Raw genomic sequence first — 20,275 nt, 5'->3', positions numbered from 1 at the left:
GCGGTGAGCTGCTTCGCTCCGGGCTTCCCGCCGGCCTCCTCCCCCAGCTTAGAGACTTTCCCCAGCGGAGCTGTCCTAAGAGGCAGAACTTTAGGAACCCGCCCCGCGCGCCGCCTGGGAAACAGGGAAAAAAAAGTAAAGAGCGGCGGCTGCGGATCTCAGCGGTCTCTATAAGGCAAGGAAGACAATTACCGAGAGAGAGAGAGAGGGAGAGAGAGAGAGGGGAACAGCAGAAGGTGGGATCGCCTGCTAATACGTAGGCGGGGCGTCCGTCCCCCCCCAAGAGGCATCCTCCCTGTCCAATGGGGCGTCAGGGCGCCCTCCGAGGGGCGGCCTCAGCCAATGAGGAGCCAGGGAGGCGTAGCCGCGCCTCGTAGCGAAGCTGAGCTCCTTTCCTCCCCAGCCTATCCGGCGGCTGAGACGGACCGAGCCGGAGCTTGCCTCGCGCGGGCAGCTGCGCCGGCTAAAGCGGACGGGCGGCGCGCGCGGCGCTCGCTTGGGTCGCCCCCCCTCCCCGCCGCCCTTTGAGGGAGAGACGCTCCCTCAGCCAGCCAGTCAGTCCGCCAGTTGGTTTCGAGGGGGGAGAGGAAGGTAACCGGACGGAGCTCCTTCGCCTGGGAGCAGCCTGGCTTCGCTGCTGGGGTGTGGAAAGGAGGTAAGGGAGCCGCCGCCGGGTCTCTCTCGCGTCGGTTCTCCTCAGAAAGTGGTGAGGGAGTCTGGAAGGGGAGCCGGGCTGGGTTCGAGACTGAGAGGCAGAAGCCTCTCTGCCTCTCTGGCGCACAGTCCGGCTGAGGGGTAAGCGGGTCTCCCGAGGAGGGGCAGGTCTGTGCCATCCCCTCCCCCTCCCCCCCTTTGGTGGAAGAGAAAGAGAGAGGGAGGAATTAATGGAGGGCTTTTGGGGATTAGTTCTCCACAGCACCAGGAACTCTCTCTCTCTGTGTGTGTGTGTGTGTGTGTGTGTGTGTGTGTAGTTTCTGGTGGGGGGTTGGGGAAGCGACACTTTCTTCATGCACTTGCTGCAGATGGTGCAAAGGTTCCTCACGTTACTTTCTTCGTCTCCCCTCAGAGACAGACAGGCAGTCAAGATGGAAAGTTGGAGGAGGCTATTCTGGCCTGGGAATAGGTGAGGAGGCGAAGGCAGGAGGGAGTTGCCTTTTACTCCCTCCCTCCCTCAGGGATCTCTGCTTAGCCACCCCCACTCCCGTGGGTGGAAAAATAGCACAGGCTGTGGGGAGGGGGGAGAGGGCTAGGGGTCGGAATTCGCCTTCCCCCCCACAAGCACAGAGTTCGCCTTTCTGGTGCACAGCTTTTGTGCCTGCTGTAGCATTGCCATGCATCGCTTGATTTCATCTACTGTATTTATTTATAAGTTTTGCAAAACAAATGATTCTGCTTGGACTAGGGCATGGGTTGGCACAACGGTGGTATCTGTTGGACTGCCGACGTCATTTCGCTGGACAGTTGTCTAAAACCGGCACCTCAAGTTTAGTCTAACTTTTTAAGGAATGCTGTGTGCTAATTGCTGGGATGTTTTTATAAGGCTCCCCCTCCCCCAAATGGGCATATAGGAAGGGAGGTGATGGGGCAATCTTCTCTTCCCTTTGGGTTTGAAAAACAAATGTATGTACATCAATCGTAGGTGCTAGAATAAGGTTATTGTCTGGTCCAGTTAAATGATTTTTCAGCAGTTTGATTTTTATGTATAGCAAATGGCAAACGCAAACGGATGTCCTGTGTGTTTTCTCCCCCCCCCCTCTGCTACCCTCTTGTTTTTCTACAAGTCTGAAGCATGACAACCAATTCATTTTTTTAAAAGAAAGGTTTCTCCTTGTTAATGTTTTGTCTTATGCTGCCTTTAATGGAACACAAGTGCCTTTGTAGTTTTGTGGAAAACTTTTACCATTATTTTATGGATTTTGGTTTAACAACATTTGGAGGGCTTTCCACTGTTAGCTACTGGGTAGCTAGCTCACTGCTTTGACAATAGACTGCTCTGAAGCTGATAATTATCTAGTGCACCTATTAACATATAAAGTGAGTTTGTCAGCTACATTTTTAATGTATGTTAGAGGATACCTTTGAATACCTGCAGCATGGTTATCCTATTTTTATAGGGTTGGTTGTTGGCAAAACATTGTTTGAAAACAGATATCTATATTTTTGTAGTAAAGATTCTTGCTAACGAAAAGACTGCTGTGAATTCTTTTACCTTATTTTTGTGTTCAATTTTCATTCCTAAATGTTAACACTAGATGGCTTTCTTGCATCGTCCAGAAAGTACAGTACAGTTCAGAGCTGGCTTCTGACTTTACTAGGTTATATCCTAGCACTTGCTGCTTATAAAATGCTAGTGCCCTGATTTGTTTTATAGTAAATGGAATTACAGCAAAACCAAATTTAAGCAGTTCCGTTCTTGGCAGTTTTGTTTTGGCATTCTTCTTTACAGAAGTGCTATATGTACAGTTTGCAATTTCTATAATTCTGTGGTAAGCGATGCTCAGGAAAAGCTCTGAACATATTTTTTTCCATGAAAAGGGCTGCTTTATTGATGCATATATTGATTGATCAAAATTGCATTGCGTTACATTCTCTTTGAAACTGGTATAACCTCTTTAACTGATTTAATATAAACAAATCAATATTTTCTCTAGTTTTGTGTTTTTGTTGTTAATTTTGGCCAAAATGATGCTACTCCAAGTCAGGTTTCATTAGCTTCTGTGTAGCTAATACACTTGTATTTTGTTTGTACAAAAAGTGGCCATAGAACAGTTCTTTATTAGTGCATGATGTTTTTCTTCCTATGAACTAGGTGGCTATGCAATTAGTGTAGATATGCTTCTCTCCATTCATAGGAGCACAGTATGAAATAGAGACTGCGCTGTTGTTGTGGCCTGTCTTCTACTTGGGTCATGCTCTGAAGAGTAAAAATGTCCCGTCCCCCCTGAATATCAGCACCCTTAGACTGCATCTCAGTACAGAGGATTGAAATGTAGAGGTGCTGCATTTGGATTTAGGAAGGATATTGGGCTCATTATGGTTATCATTTATCTGTGCTGTTTTCTGAACTATTGTTGATGGAAAACATGAAATGTAGGACCCCAGTGAAAAAACTGCTTACTACCTAAGAAATAATTACAGATGAAATTATTCCAATAGTGCAACTTTAAGGACATTAAAAACACAGTTTGGCTTCAGAATTGTTGGCTTACTCTGAATGTTCATATAAATTAAAATGGATCCCAGCAAACTCTTAACCATTGACTTGTGTTTGCTGTAGTAGCTGTCTCTTACTGCTTTGAACTTGAAAAGGAAGAATGAGATAATACTTCTGCAGTTTTGAAAAAAAAATGTATAGATGGTCTAAGCAGCAGTGTAGCTAGCCAATTGGGTGCCTGGTGCAGCGCACGCGCCCTGCAGCTGGGGGTGAAGCAAACCGCCCATGGGGGCGGGGCGAGCCAAGGCAGGGTGCGCTGTGTGGAGCCTCTCCGCAGCCTCCCCCTCAGCTATAAGGTGGCTGAGGTGGTGGGCAGACGCAAGCCCTGCGCTGCTCAAAAAAGCAATGCCGAGCTTCCAGGCAGTCCACCCGCCGCCTAACCCTCAGGAGAGACGCATGGCTCAGGTACACTGCAGGCCCCGCGGTGTGGCACCCAGTGTCCCCTTCCCCACCTAGCTGGCAGAAAACGAGCCCAGCAGGACCCCACAGTTTCATTAGCTAGTGGAGAGAGAGAAACACGCAGAGCTGCATTGGCGGCCGCCACACCTGAACTTACCTGTCCTCACTGGGTGGAGCTGCTCCACTGTGTCCACTGGGCTTGTGGGCCATCGAGGATGCTCCGGGAGGTTTTGGGTGGCCTCAGCAGGCAGTGCCCAGCCACACCCGGTGCTGAGACCATCCCGCCTGCCCCTTCGTCGGTGGTGAAAGAAAAGTGCTGCCTGTCGCCAGACGGTTTTCCACTCGCTAGGCGCCACGTGGGTGCATTGGCTGTCCGCAGTGGTGTAGGAAGGGGGTGTGGTGGATGAGGGAGTTATTTTTTCAAAAGTGTCATGAGCCCAACTTTTCTTTATTTAAAAAACACACATTTTTGCCATTTTGTCACCCCCCTCAGTGATGACACCCAGGGCAACCCACACCCACCACATGCCGCTTCCTACGCCACTGGGTCTAAGCCAAGATGACATTTTTCTTGGGCCAATGTCAAACACTTCATCATTCATTACTTCCAATATTATGATTCTGAATATTCACTTGGAAGGAAGTCTTGTCAATTTCAATAGAATTTCCTAATAAGCATTCTTGGGATTTCTTCTGTAGGCCTAGTGAAGAATCTTAAATCCCAATATTTGATACTGGAAGGGGTTAGAATAAGCTTTGCCACTGTGGAGGTCCCCATTGTACGCTCTGACCAAGCGCAATCCTGCCCCTGGCAGCCATAATAAAGCCCCCAAATGAGGTATTAAAGTTGTGCAGTGTTCAATTCAGTGTATTCAAAACTGCCCCATTTCCTGACAAGGGGCCTAATATGGGCTCCTCTGCTGTGTCAGCTCGGAGTTGCCACAGCTAAAAGCAGAGGATTATTGCCTCATGTCCTCTACTGTGGCTGTCAGGGAGCTATAGGGCTGCAGTTGTAGTGGTCAATTGACTGGTCAGTGCCATCCCAGCTCCAGTTTTAATTGCTCTTCCCTAACCCTAGGCATGCTTCCTGGGGAGAAAGTCCAACTGCCCTTAGTGGGAGTTACTTCTGGGTAAGCATCCACATTTTTCAGTTGCATAAGTTTCAAGACTTGAGTAAATATTTATTTATTTATTTGGTTTGATTATGCAGGCTGTGACTAATGTTGTCTGTTACCCAGCAGTAGGCTTTTCTTGTAGGTTGATGTTACAAGAAGTAGATTGAGATAGTTGGCCACTTCTGCTTCTGCTTGTTGTTTCTCACATTGGTAAATTCCATCATTGAATGTTACAACTGAAATTGTCTTGATGGATGTTACTTTATATGTATGATTTGGCCTCATTTTAAAATCTACTTCAGTGTCATGTCTATCCTTAGACCTGACAGAGGGTTAGAGTATAATCTACTCACTTGGTATGCTTTATAACATGACTACAATAAGTCAAATTGTTTACATTCTGTTTGTGAAAGCTACTTACATTTTCTGTGCTCTTATCCATGCACTTTAGTTAGGTTTGTGTATCCAGTTCCATGTTTCTGGATTTGTCAAGGTTGATTGGCAGGTGTCTTGTAAGTAATCAGCTCATTTGGCTTTTATAGAAGACACTCAGAATATTTGACATCATCTGTTAATTTGCAACGGAATAAATTTCTGGAATAAAAGTTGCCTACCTGTACTTTTGTAATTCATTAACATAATTTCAATCTTGCAAACTCCTATCTTTTCAGTTTTCTTTGAATTTATATTAGTTAGAATATTTTGTCAAGCTATTTTGATGTGTGAGAAACACTTGTTTAATCAGTTTTGAAATGTCTGCCTCATGTACATTGATGGCACTAAATTAAATAAACGCAGCATTTACAAAAAGTTGTGGAAGAATTAATTTTAAAACTTACTGATGAAGTAAAAAGTTCCCCCAACTAATTGAGTAGATGTTTATTTGCTCCTGTGTAAATACTTCTAATAACTGTAGAGGAAGAAGTGTTTCCAAGGTTGTGCTGGCCAGGGTTGGAGGGGGACAAGTTTTTCTGTCTGTCCTTGGTGGATCTCCTTTTAATAAAATGCCCCCCCCCAAATAAAAAATAACCAATGCAGGATAATTAATTATGCCAGTTCCAAACTGGCATTTTTGATTATTATGATCCTGAAGCTTCTTCAGGGAATGAAGGGTTTCAGATTGAAGACTGCCTCTACCCCATGCCTGGAATGAACCATTTCAGGGCCCAACATTGACTACTGCCAGCAGTAGAACTATGTTCATGGAAGTATCTGCCAGTGTGCAGCAGGGGCCTGTGCAGCAGATGTGCCTATCTACCAGTGCAGCTCTTCACCAGCGCCAGCTACCTCCAGCCAGTGAATGAATGGGGGGGGGTAGGATTGTTCTTCCGAACTTGTGTAGTTATTTGACTTTCTTTAATTGGGTGAGAATTATAATCATAGAGGTGGAAGTGACCCAAGGGTCATCTTGTCCAACCCCCTGCAATGCCGGAATCTCAGCTAAAGCATCTATGACAGATGGCCATCCAACCTCTGCTTAAAAACTTCCAATGAAGGAGAGTCCACCACCTCTTGTGGGGTTCCACCGTTGAAAAGCTGTTATTGTCAGAAAGTTTTTCCAAATGTTTAGTCAGAATCTTCTTTCATGTAACTTGAAGCCATTTGTTCGAGTCCTACTCTCCAGAACAGGAGAAAACAAGCATGTTCCCTCTTACATGTGATAGCCCTTAAGATATTTGAAGATGGCTATCATATCTCCTCTTAGTCTCCTCTTTTCCAGGCTAAACATATCCAGCTCCTTCAAGCACTCCTTGTAAGGCTTCATTTCCAGACCCTTGATCATCTTGGTTGTCCTCCTCTACAAACTTTCCAGCTTGTCAACATCCTTCTTAAATTGTGGTGCCCAGAATTGGACACAGTATTCCAAGTGTGGCCTGACCAAGGCATAATAGAGTGGTACTATTGCTTCCTTTGACCTGGACATGTACTTCTGTTGATGCAGCCTAGTATAGTGTTAGGTTTTTTGCTGCTGCATCACATTGTTGACTCAAGTTAAGCTTGTGCATCTGGTTCTTCCTGCCAAAGTGTAGGACCTTACATTTGTCCCTCTTGAAATTTATTTTGTTAGCTTGCGTCCAGTTCTCCAATCTGTTATGGTCATTTTGAATTCTGATTCTGTCTTCTGCAGCATTAGCTACCCCTCACAGTTTGGTGTCATCTGCAAATTTCATGAGCATCCCCTCAATTCCTTCATCCAAGTCATTTATAAAGATGTTAAACAATAATAGGCCCAGGACAGAACAGTGTGGCACCCCACTTGTCACTTTTTTCCAGTTGACAAGGAACCATTAATGAGTACTCTTTGGGTTCATCCAGCCAGCTACAAATCCACCTCGTTCAACCCACATTTTACCAGTTTCCTTGCAAGAATATCATAACATGTACTTCACTGTCTACACAGTGTGAACCACTCTGGATAGTCACACACTCCTGCATAAGTATTCTGTAGTAAGAATTGTAGTAAGAAGAAAAAGAACCCCTACAACTGACAGCTGTTCAACATGAATAAAACATGTATAATAAATAAATAGTCATGTTAGGTGACTTTGAACATTTATTAACATGAGAAGTGTTCTATAGTATCTCCAGCTGGTCATTGTAGCAGCAAAGTTGGGAGCAGTTTACAGAGAGAAGTGTTGGTCTGGCGATGTGGGCATACCTTCTGCTGCATAGGATCATAGTATTTAGTGTTTCTTTTGTGCCTTTTTAGCTTTTCAAATACCAGTGTGGCAAAGCATCCAGAAAATGGAGAGCTGGAGAATGAAATTATGGTATAGGGAACAAAAATACAGATACAATAAGAATGTTCTGATTAGAATTGAATACCCACATACTTAATTGTATTTAAATATCAGTGACCCATAAGCAGTATGCCTTCCTTTATTTATTAGAGATGCAGAATAGAGTACTGGGCTCAATTTGTGTTGAAATTAGAAGAAACTTCATGGAAATAGCTTGTATGTTTAGGATTTATCCCTTTATATTTGTTGCAAAACAGCATGGCATGTGGAAAGTCCTAGCAAGATGAGGACTGAATAGAACAGATATCTGTGGAGTATTACAGAAGGTTCTAGGAACATTTTAAGATGTAGAGACCAAATGAACACAGCATAGGGAGGTCAATCTATTCCATTTAGAGAGGCTGAAACAGGGTTGCAGTCAAGCAGTGAGCTGCCAGGAAGGTAGGTGGGCAAGAAATTTGGAAGACTCAGAGGGGAAAAAGCAGGGAAGTGAGAATATATTTGCAAGCTGACAAGCAGAGGCAACTAGAGGAAGACTACAGCCAAATGGAAATAAAACCAAGATCTGGCTGTTGATCAGGCCTGATCTAGAAGTATTTAAGACAAGTCAGAGAAACAATGGATTGTCTGGGTAGTGAAGCATTCAAAGAGAATGCTCTTGTCAGCCTCAGCACAAGGGGCACAATGGATCTAATTAGAAAGCTTCCAGCTTGAGACTTACAGTACAGAAAATAAGGCACCTCTCCAGATATATGTGGCTTGATAAAGAGCACTGGGTTTAGGTTGTTGTAATAGTGTCAGCATCTACATGGTTGGAATGTGTAAAGGACAGGGGTCTACCATTTTTGGTTGGCGTTGCTCACCAAGCCAAAAAGTCTAGCTATTAGACACCCACCACCCAATCAAGCCTCCAGCCCTCTTCTCTCTGGGCAATAATCTAACAGGCATTTCTCAAAGAAAAGACCAGTAGGAAGTGTACCAGGTTTGGCACTGCTGGTTTGAAAACAATCTGAGTGCCTTCAGAAAATAGCATCCAGCCCTCCCCAGTGCATTCCATTCCTGTTCCAAAGCAGGAAGAACCAGTATGGGGGTTGTTGGTTTGGCCCTGTGCGGCCAAGGCTTATCAGACATTTTGGCAATGCAGCTGCTAATCTCCATCATTCCTTACAATTTTGGAGGTGGCAGACATACCTACATACTTGTCTGGATGACCTCCACTCACCTCTAAAGCTTCAAAGTTGGGAAGAAAGCTTTGTTGGGAAGTTGAGGAGTGAAAATAAAAGGATAGGAGGGAAACCTAGAGGTAGAATTTAATTTCATTGATAAGTAAGATGAAAATTAAACCAAGTTCCTAGACAGAGTTAAAATAAGCTAGTGAGTCATCACTTGCTCTTTCAACTTCCTAATGAGGCTGATTTTATCACCAGATGATGGGCCCTGGCATTGATGTATTGCATCTTGGTTTAGACAATTCATTCAAACATCTTTCACTAACATGGAAATAAACTCTGTCCTACTGAAATCTCAATTGTGGCTTACATGCAAATACAGTACGTGGTTTTATTTTTCTACCGTAACCTCAAAGCAACATCACAGCAAGAAGATTATTCTTGCTGAGCCATTTGAGGTAAGCTAACACATTTGCTGTTTGACCAGCAGTACAATTGTCCTCCATGGGCTTCGTATACCAGCTGTACCACTACAAATGATTGTGTTGAGTGGTGCTTTGTTTAAAAGAGGGAAAACAAATGTGATGTTAATGTACAATTTCCAGAGTTGGCCACATATGGGGGTTGGAGAGGGGACTGGCAAGGAAGTGCATGGATGGATAAGATGTAGACAGCATTGTGGTGAGACAAGAATTTTAAGAGGTGGGAATAAAGTGGAATCAGGGGTTTTCATAGATGGAATAGCATGCAAAACAAAGTATTTACAGATTTTGTTTAAAATATTTTTCAGAATATGTATTGTAAAAACTCAAGGTAGATAGAAGTGAAGTTGTGAAAACCCTAAAGAATAGTATTTGTTAAAAGTGTAATAAATAATCCCCTTTAAAAGGTCTTATAGTAACTTATAGTAAGGTCTACCATTTGTTAACACATTATTTCTTATTCCCACTGAGGACACCGTTCAGTGGAAATGTCTCTGGCACAAATGCCATTGAAACTATATGAATGGTTGCATGCTACATCCAGGGTTGCTTACATAAATGTTCCCAGTGAATTGCTCATATGTATAACCCCAGTGTAGTCAGAATTGTAACCTGTATTGTGGAACCTTGAAATTAGTTAATTAATGTATAAGAAATTTATAAGCTTCGTTAAAATGATCATGATAGGTAAAGGTAAAGGGACCCCTGACCATTAGGTCCAGTTGTGACCGACTCTGGGGTTGCGGCGCTCATCTCGCTTTATTGGCCAAGGGAGCCGGTGTACAGCTTCTGGGTCATGTGGCCAGCATGACTAAGCCGCTTCTGGCGAACCAGAGCAGCGCACGGAAACACCGTTTACCTTCCCGCCGGAGCGGTACCTATTTATCTACTTGCACTTTGACGTGTTTTTGAACTGCTAGGTTGGCAGGAGCAGGGACTGAGCAACGGGAGCTCACCCCGTCATGGGGATTCGAACCGCTGACCTTCTGATCGGCAAGTCCTAGGCTCTGTGGTTTAACCCACAGCGCCACCTGTCTTAAATAGATTTATTTAGTATGGCCTTCAAAAAAACTTCAGTGAGAAGATGATGTGTTCTGTATATGTTTCACATGGTGTGATTTAATCACTTGCTTCCATTTTAAAAGCAACAATTATAGTTGTAAATAGCTTTTTCTAAAGCATAGCATAAATACTATAGGAGTTAATGACATTTCAAAATAACAGCTGCTTTTAAAAATAACATTAAGTACTGGTGTGTGTGCATTTTTAGCATTCACTTGATTTTGGTAGGTAGTGTAGCTGAACAGCTGCAGATTGTGTATTTTCATCACAAGCTGTGGCAGTTGGAAAGTTACTCTACTTCTGCCTATCCAACAAAGGTAGTTTGATGCTTGAGCAGCTAGATCAAGGTCACTTAGTTTCAACTACACACAGTACAGATCCCCCCCCCCCCCGCTGTGTATAACAGTATAGTAAGTCACTGAAAGGAAAGGCACCTACAGGATTATTTTGTATGTTCTCACAAACTTTCAATTTATTTTTTTATGTAATAGTGCTTAGTAATAATTCTCTGCATAGACACTCACATATTCAGACTATGATTAATACAAATGAGCTGTCAATGGTGCAATGCTTGTTTGTAATATACAAGAGATCTGAAGCAAATTGTTGTAGCTTTGCGAGTTCTGTTCACTGTTACTATCACTCATCCATGCTCTAATGCATGATAACACAACTCAGTTCATTTCTCCCCTAGTTTTCTACCCTTCCCTCCAAATATCAGTCAGTATTTATTGGCCATTGAGTAAGCATAGTTCTCATTGGGTTACTTTGTGTTCCCCTCTTGGTTTTTATCTCCTAAGCATTTTTGTACTTCTGAGCAACTTGGGCTCTCCCAAGCCCACTAATATATTAGTCCTCACAGCCTGGACATCAAAAGCATAGGGAATGGTAGTATGATTATTTACTGAGATGTGCTTACTGTGTTGAATCTTAGTAGCCTGCTTAAGATCTTGACCAGCTTCTTTCTAGAAGCTTTACCATAAATCCTTAACTAATGGCTTTCACAATGCTACTTGATTCAATAATGACCATCTATGTTCTAGAAGATTTCGAGGCATGATTTTGGCCCAAATCTTGCTGTTACCACCACTAAATATTCAACTGTTGTAACTCTTTTTCAGGTTAATTGCAACAGTCAGTGTACTTGAGTCATATATTTATCATTCCTTATATTTCTGATTGAAGTTGTCTTGTGATTGTGGCACTGCCCAAGCATGTTGGGGGACGGCGGGGGGGGGGAGGGCTCAGCTGATGAAGCATTTCAGCCTCAGTGATGACGAATCAAGACAAGTGAGATAGGCAACTATGTAAGGACAGATGACACCCACCCAAGAGTTCTTAAAGAACTCAAATATGAACTAGTTTATGATCCATACTTTTGTTAGAAGATATCCAACTGTGTTGCTCAGCTGATAGCAAAACGTCTATCAGAAGAATGGGGAGAAAAACAATTTTCAGTGAACCCCACTCCTCCCTGCAGCTCCCAAGCTCCTCCAAAATTGCTGTGGAGGGGTCAGCTTGAGCAAATTTAAGGGGAATGTGGAGGGGAATTGTGAAAAAAACGTTTCTCTCCATTCTTCTGACAGAAGCCTTGCTGTCAGCTGATCAACACTATTGGCTATAACCCAGTGTAATTTGTCTGTAAGATCAGCCTTTATATTTGAGGACTGGAAAGAGGCCAATGCAACTTTAAAAGAGGGAGGCAGGATCCAGGAGTGATCTGAGAAATGGCAATCTGGTTAGCTTAACATCTATTCCTGGAAATTACTGAGCAAGTCTTGAGGAACAAGTTTTGCTGATGAAGAATCAGTGTAATTTGTATAAGGATTAGTCCTGTGGTTAAAATAAAAAGGGATTTTGAGGAATCCAAAATGAAATCTCCAAACTGAGTAAATGGGAATTAGATGTGATTAAATGTAAGAAAATGTAAAGCGATGCACACTGGAACAAAAAGCCTAACTTCACAGATATGTGACTTTGCAGTGGTTTGAGCAGTAAAGTGATATTGGAGTTGTAGTGGATAACTCAATGAAGATGTCAACTTAACTATAGAAATGTGAATTTCATGTTAGTGATAATTAGGAAAAGGACTGAAAAGAAAACAATTCGTATCATAATGCCATTATACAAATCTGTCATGAAATCACACTTGGAGCACTGTGTTCAGTTCTGGTCTTCATACCTCAAAAAAAGATGTAGAGTTGGAGAAGGTTCAGATTAAGGCAGCCAAAATGATCAAGGGATTGGAACAACTCTCCTATGAGGAAAGATTACAGCATTTGGACATGAGAGAGTTGTATAAAAGTATGCATACTGTGTAAAAAGTGGATGGACAGAAGTCCCCATCCCCTCACAATGCTAGAGTGGGGGCCATCCAATGAAGCTGCATGTTGGAAGATTTATGGCAGATGAAAAAAAGTACTTAATTCAGTTAAACTGGAAACTGTTCCCACAAGATGTAGTGATTTCCACCAAACTACTCACCTTTCAAAGAAAAGTTCATGGAGAATAAGGCTATTAGTTGCCTCCTCCAGCGTTGGAGGCAATATGGCCCTGAATGTCAGTTGCTGGAAAGCACAAGTGGGGGGAGTGTGATGTTGTGTTCATGTCCTGCCTAGGGGAGAATAGTGAATCAAGGCCATCACATCAGAGAATAGATGGGCCACAAGCAGAAGAAAGAAGTTTATGTAGAACAGATAACAGCTGCACACTACAGGTCAGGTTATACATATTGTGAAATTAAGGAACTGAAATACATTGTAGAAAACACTAAGTAAGCCAGGTGAGAGAGGACAAGCCAAGTATTTGAGTGAATCCATGTTAAAGAATTCTTAAACATGAGCCACTGTGGCAGAGCTCATCATGTGTACGCATTACGGTGTCCCCGTCACTGTTAAATGCAGCTTGCCACAGTGTCCATGGTTCTCAGGTGTGCAGCAGACCTTTCTGCATGCCCAGTTCCTGCTCTGAACTCAGCCTTGGTATGCATCTATTGACTTTATTCAGTTCCTGAGCTGTTGGTTGGCTGACCATTTAAAGAGGCTTTAGATTATAAGGGACATGACAAAGTTAAGAATCCTTGTAAATCCTTACAGTTGTTTGTCCTCACTATGGTAAGAATAGTTTGAGGGCTAATGGGAAGCAAGGACATGCTCATTTTAGATGTGTTATCAGCACTAGATGTGACTCGGGCTGCCACATTAAATTGGAGTGAGAGCATGAAAGGCTGATTTTTATATTAAAAATGAGTGCAAATAGAGAAGGGTACCTTGTCTTTCCTCCCGCCCTCCCCCACCATACTTTGTTTCTTCAGGCATTTGTCAGTCTGGCCTAGAAGGTCTTCTTGAAGCAATGGAAGTGGAGAGGTAAAATGAGGGAGGCTTAGGCTCCCTCATCTGCATAATCCTGCAGTATATTTTGTATTATTTTGTCCCTCATGTGAATGAAATAAGTGAAGTTTTTAATCAATGGGTTAAATACCCCCCCCGCCCCAGTGCAGCATTGTCATTAATCAGCATGCTTCTTCTGAAAAAGACATCAAACGTAGCAGTACCTGCTACTGTAATACCTGCTTCATGTACACATCAGTATGATAGGAAATGAAACACTTTCTGCTCTTGCTGCCAGTTGTGTTTCCTGTATGTAAACAAAAGCAATCAGTTAGCAGAATGGGAAATTGTTTATTTGCAGGATGCTTGCTGTATGAACGGAAGGAAATGTTCTTTTACAGAGATCAGCTCATTGTGTTGAGGCTACATTGCTGGCAAAATTGATTTTAGAATAGTTTGGGGAAATTAGCTACAAAATAGGTGCATCTATTTTGAGTCCTAAGAACTGATTAACTCTTTACATTAGCGGTTGAAATTTAAGCTTATAGATCTCATAACCACCCCTATTCATAGTTTATGAACAGGGGATTTACACAGTTAAATGAATGTAATTTTAAACAGGAAGTTTGCTGTTTGTGCACTGCCTTTTTTAAATTTTGAAGCAAAGGTGTACAGCAATTTTGAATGCAATCTGAACAAATTAGCTAGGAAATATGTAGCCTGATAGTCTGTGGTTTAAAATTTTGTAGGATGCGTGATAGCAGGACTCCAGTAAATCTCTGCACATCACCCTGCCTTGAAGTGAAATAAAGGTTGTTTCCCGACTAGAACACTTTACTGCAACTGAGACCTTGCTTTTCATTGGCTGGAGGCTTCACACAGTACTTAATAGCCCACCATTACCTTTCCATGTAGCTATTTGCTTAGAATTAAGTCTGTTCAAAGCAGTGTACTACAATATAAACATAAAATTGCAAAAAATGTAACATGATGTTTCAAACATTAAATTACAGAAACAAACAAGCAGGAATACATTAAAATATAATTCAGGCAGTACAGAATAGTTTCCAAAGCCACAGCAATAAAAAGTATATACAATAAAATAACATGTGTTAAAAACCACATGAAACAGGTGTTTGTCTTTTTGAACACAGCACATCCCTTGAGAGGGAGATCCATAAAGTGGAGACCACTGTACTATGAAGTCTCTGTCTGTGAATCCCACCAATTTGACAGATCTTAAAAGTGAACCAGTGAGCAGTCCCTATATTCAGCAAAGGTCTCTCAACACTAAGGATCCTTCCTTGCAAGTTTTGCCCCTTTATTGTTTTGTCATGAGCATGATAGTTCTTTTTAGAAAGCTGCTTCTTAACAGATCTATGGCCCCACCTGCACTATACATTTAAAACAGTATCGTGCCACTTTAAACAGTTATGGCATCCCCCAAAGAATCCTGGGAAAAGTCATTTGTTAAGGGTGCTGAGAGTTGTTTAGGAGACCTCTGTTTCCATAAGCAACTGCAATTCTTCAAATCACTCTTCCCAGGGAGCTCTAGGAATTGCTAGGTGTTATAATGGCTCATAATTTTATATGTTTACAGATCTAGATTTGTCTTGTCAGGTTGGCAGGGAAGGATTTCTCTTATTTTGTGCATTCTTAGAAATGGATTCTCATTCGTGGATTTAATTTTAAAATGTATTCTCCCTTGCTGTTCCTTTATCAGCAGGCATTTATTTAGAATTTCTGAAGTTCTAGTGGGCTAGTTTAGATGTGTTTCCAAACATTTGATTCTGTGAAGCAGATAAGTTGATGTCATGGTCTACTACTCTACCCCTTCATCTTTTGTGTTCTAATTATTAGATTGTACTCCAGTAGTCTTGTCTGGGGAGGATGTTGTAGTACGTATTATTCAGCACCTGTGTGCTTCCCAGTTAAGTCTTAGGTGCAATCATTTTACTTTACTTTATATTTAGCTGGATATTCTTGGGTCTGTAGTATGTACTGATATAATTTTATATGTAGTGAATGTATGTTCCACAATATCAATTCATTATGGAATATTCATTGTACTTTTATTCTCTGTCTGTAAAATAATTTTAATCACTAAGAAAATTTAATGTAAGTGTTTCCGAAAGAAGAAGAATTTTTTTTGTTACATAATATAAATGGAAACCCATTAAGTTGAAGACCATAATTTTAATTTGCTTCTACCTGTATACTCCCAAATCTTTCTATTCCGGATAGCCATTAAAAGAGCTATGTAACTTAAAAAAAATAGTGAGCATGCCACACATCATGCTAAGCCAAAACATGATTTAGCACAAACAACTAAATGTGCATATTTCCAGGCCAAAGGTTGCAGCTCTATTGCTCCTGCCTTAGTTCTGCTGCCACCATGTCACCTGGGTCTAAGCCATGGTTTGCCTTAGCATTGTGTCTGAAGGCCATTTGGTATTCTTTCAAGCTGAGCAAGGTTTTGAATCTAGTAGCTTCCTCTGCTACTGACGCAAGAAGACTATGTACATTACAAAACTTCTTAGCTGCAGGTAGTTTTATATGTATACTTTTGTAGTACATAATGCTTCTGAAATGTTGGAGAAGACTAGCAATAAGTCTTTTTTAGACATTTTCATAGGAAATGGACTGGGATTTAAAAATCAAAAGTTTGTATTCTCCTTCCCTGAATCATATATGGTGCAACTGTCCCATTTTAAGCGAGACATTGACAGAAGCCGCCGTGGCTTCTGATCCCAATCCTGGATGTCCCATTCTGGCTTCCGTGCTCTGGCCCTGCCAGAACATGGGACCAAAAGATGGATGTTTTTTCATCTCTCCCTGTGGCTCACACCAGAGCGTAGGACCAAAAAACAGAAGCAAAGCCTACCTTGCCCCTGTGCGTCACCACTCTTTTTTCTCCTTCCGTTGTGGGACTTCTGGAAACTGGCTTCCAGAAGCACATCTGCAGAGGAGCTGGAGGCCGCAGTGACTTCTCCCAAGGCCATGCCAGCCACAGAGGAGGCAAAGACCGTGGAGGAGGAAGCCACAGAGGTGGCAGGCAGCGGTAAATGAGTGGGTGATGGGAACTGAATCTTGCCTAATCAGTCCAAACTATCACTGCGTAAAATATTATATCATCATTATACCTTGTGCTGAAATCATGGAGAAAATACACTACTAAGAAAAGACAGCATACAGTCTAGTTTCATTCATAAATAACATTAGCTACAGAATGAGAAGCAAAGGATGTAGCTACAAATAACTGTAGTCAACTGAAGTCTCTGCAGTGTCAGCCTTCTTTACAGTATTTGGAAAATCATGGTTAAGCTCTCTTGTCACTAGCCACATACTGTAGCTTGAGCAGTCGTGTTAAGCCAAGGTTTGGTTTAGTGTGATGTGCAAACCTGGTTTGTGTGAAATATAAGTGATTGGATATTTCTTTAAAGTTTGTTCTGTTGTATCCCACCCTTATGCTACTACTAAAAGATTATTTCAGGGCTCTCTAAAATGTGCATTTTGAACTACAAATAGCTGAATATACAAAGTTGCCTCAGGGCTACTAATCCCATGAGATGGCAGCTTGTCACAGCTAGAAGGGCCAATATTGCGGTACCCTGATATGGAAGATAATTGTCTATACCTTTATATAATTTTGAATGTGTCGTATTGGGACATTTGAAATCAGTCCAAATGGATTTCTTCTTTGTTTAAATTAATTTCTTATGTATAGGAGATGGTTCTGATGCTGGTGGTGTTTTAGAGTAAGGCTCTACATTTCGAATAGACTATGTGTTAATTGATTTCTTCTTCCCTTTTGGTTGACAGGTATGTGGAGTAAAAGTGAATTGCTATCAACTTGATCTTGATCCGAAGTTATAAAATGCAGGCCCAGAAATGAGTCCTACTGAACTACCTTCTGGAATGGCAACCTGAAAGATCTTTTGATACACACAGACACTGTAACTCTTTCTTACCTCACTTCATAAATAATGGAAATGTCAGGCCAACAGCACTGCTCTTGAAGATAAGGCTTTGCATTCCCTTCTCATTGCTTGGATATGAGTGATCACACATCACAGGAAGAAAAACACAAATCCAGCAGAACTTCCTTAAAGTTTAAGGAATCAGCAAGAATTATGCAGTCTGATGACTATTTTGCAAGAAAATTTAAGGCTCTAAATGGTAATATGGGCCCCCCTTCTTCTTTAAGCGCAACCAACAAAGGTGAAAGCAGCAACCCAGCCAATGGTACCCCAGCTATGCCTAAGATGGGTGTCCGAGCCAGAGTATCTGAATGGCCTCCTAAGAAAGATTGTACCAAGGAATTAAGCAAAGCTACATGGGAAAGTAGACCTCAAGTTAGTTATGACGGTGCTGGGTCAGCAAATGGTGACCAGAATGAGGGGCAGCAAAAAGAACCACTTGATATAGAATTTGCAGAGGCAAAGTATGCATTAGGAGACATTTTTCTCCATTCACCACACAGAGGGCTTCACCCTATAAGACAAAGAAGCAACAGTGATGTTACAATCAGTGACATTGACACAGAGGATGTACTAGACCAGAATGCTGTTAATCCAAATACAGGAGCATCTCTCCATAGGGAATATGGAAGCACTTCATCAATTGACAGACAAGGTTTATCTGGTGAGAATTTTTTTGCAATGCTTCGAGGCTACAGGGTGGAAAACTTTGAGCATAAAACACACATGCCATTTGGATTTCCTGAATTTTTTCACTGTGATCCCACAATTTCTCCAAGTCTCCATGCTGCAGCACAGATATCCAGAGGAGAATTTGTAAGAATTTCTGGACTTGACTACATGGATAGTGCCCTGCTAATTGGCAGAGACCGGGACAAATCTTTCAAATGGAGATTGAAGTCAGAATCTGTAGAAACGTCACTCTTTAGAAAATTGCGGACTGCTAAAAGTGAACATGAAACTCTTAAATTCTCATCTGAACTAGAAGAAAGTAGACTTGATAAAAATGTTCATCCTTGGAATTGTCAGAAGTGTTTTGCACATTATGATGTCCAGAGCATTCTGTTTAACATTAATGAAGCAATGGTTACCAGAATTAATGTGGGGAAAAGAAAAAATATAACCACTGGGGCATCTGCTGCATCACAAACTTCAACAGTAGCCGGACAGCTTGGAAGCTGTGAATCTCCTGTGGGGAGTAAAGAGGATCTCAATTCAAAAGAGAACTTAGATGCTGATGAAGGTGATGGGAAAAGTAATGACCTAGTATTGAGCTGTCCTTATTTCAGGAATGAAACTGGTGGGGAAGGTGATAGGCGGATTGCACTCTCTAGGGCAAACTCAGCCTCTTTTTGTGCAGGAGATAGTTGTTCTTTTGAGTCTTCGCTAAGTTCACATTGCACGAATGCCGGTGTTTCGGTGCTGGAAGTACCCAGGGAGAATCAACCAATCCACAGGGAGAAAGTGAAACGTTATATCATCGAACACATTGATCTTGGTGCATATTACTATAGAAAGTTTTTCTATGGAAAAGGTAAGCAATTTTTTTCTGGAATCTCTTGCTCCCAAAGGTTTCAGAACATTTGCTGAACTTGTGGGTAGTGTTGTGAGATGTGAAAATATCTAATGTAAAATGAAGCTCTACTTTTTTAATATGTGTCTTAGAGGGCATCATTATGGCTCTCCTTAAAGTATTGAAAGCCCCAACCTACTTATTTAATATAATGATTTACTATTGGGGTTGTGTTTCTCTGACTTTGGTGTCATGTTCTTACATATGCTTTGACATCTTTAATGAAAACCATAATCTGGTCTCCTATTCTGAACGACAAGATTAAAGGAGTTAGGAGTGTGAGAAATATTCTTTAGGAGAGTATCACACTGTCAGTGGTTGCAGCATCATTGTTTACAAGTACAAAAAACTGTCTTCCATCAAAATGCCATAAGTGATATGCTCTTATTCTCTAACTAGTAAAAAGGTAAAGGTAAAGGTACCCCTGCCCGTACGGGCCAGTCGTGACCGACTCTAGGGTTGCGCGCTCATCTCGCTCAAGAGGCCGGGAGCCGGCGCTGTCTGAAGACACTTCTGGGTCACGTGGCCAGCGTGACTAAGCTGCATCTGGCAAGCCAGCACCAGCGCAGCACATGGAAATGCCGTTTACCTTCCCGCTAGAAAGCGGTCCCCATTTTATCTACTTGCACTTAGGGGTGCTTTCGAACTGCTAGGTAGGCAGGAGCTGGGACCGAACGACAGGAGCTCACCCCGCCGCGGGGATTCGAACCGCCGACCTTTCGATCGGCAGGTCCTAGGCTCTGTGGTTTAAACCACAGCGCCACCTGCATCCCTTCTCTAACTAGTATTTTATACAAATAAACCAGCTAATTTCATAAGCACCTAATACATATGAGGGTGATGTGATGAGTTTTAAACTCCATACTTAGTGCAAACAAGGGTTTAATATCGCTACAGATACGTTTAAAAATACTCAAAATGCCGCGTTTTAACTTTAAAAGTGCATAAAGTGTGATTAACCCATGGTCTGAATCTTGCCCGCCAAGGCACAGGAAGTAGTTCCAGCACCTCCAACTTTATCTCTCAATCTGATCAGGAGATAGAGCTCTATCTACTCTTTAAAGAACTAACTCTTCTCTAAAGATCTTTTCTAAAGGGCAGGGAGAGAGATTTTATCTTCAGTCTTGGTGCTAAGCAGCAGAACACTCAAGATCAGAGAAAGAGTCTGGTACCTGCTCTTTAAGAATAAATGGCAGCATTTCCACCTACCC

The 20,275-nt window shown here is 42.0% G+C and overlaps 1 protein-coding gene across 5 annotated transcripts in view; it reads left to right on the top strand.

The window, feature by feature from the left end:
* The first annotated feature begins 402 nt into the window (after positions 1-402).
* Positions 403-20,275, top strand: part of SIPA1L2 (signal induced proliferation associated 1 like 2) — a 78,457-nt gene continuing 58,584 nt past the window's right edge. For 3 of the 5 annotated variants that reach the window (XM_053382525.1, XM_053382524.1, XM_053382523.1), the window contains exons 1-2: positions 404-655; positions 17,334-19,025. In XM_053382525.1, the coding sequence (XP_053238500.1) occupies positions 17,567-19,025 (1,459 nt within the window). In that variant the 5' untranslated portion in view covers positions 404-655; positions 17,334-17,566. Of the gene's footprint in view, positions 656-17,333; positions 19,026-20,275 lie in introns of all 5 variants that reach the window. The other 2 variants (XM_053382526.1, XM_053382522.1) reach the window with 1 other exon arrangement.

This window comes from Podarcis raffonei, chromosome 3 (assembly GCF_027172205.1).
Source record: "Podarcis raffonei isolate rPodRaf1 chromosome 3, rPodRaf1.pri, whole genome shotgun sequence".
In the NCBI taxonomy this organism is placed as follows: domain Eukaryota; kingdom Metazoa; phylum Chordata; class Lepidosauria; order Squamata; family Lacertidae; genus Podarcis; species Podarcis raffonei.
This window is presented reverse-complemented; position numbering and strand designations above follow the sequence as displayed.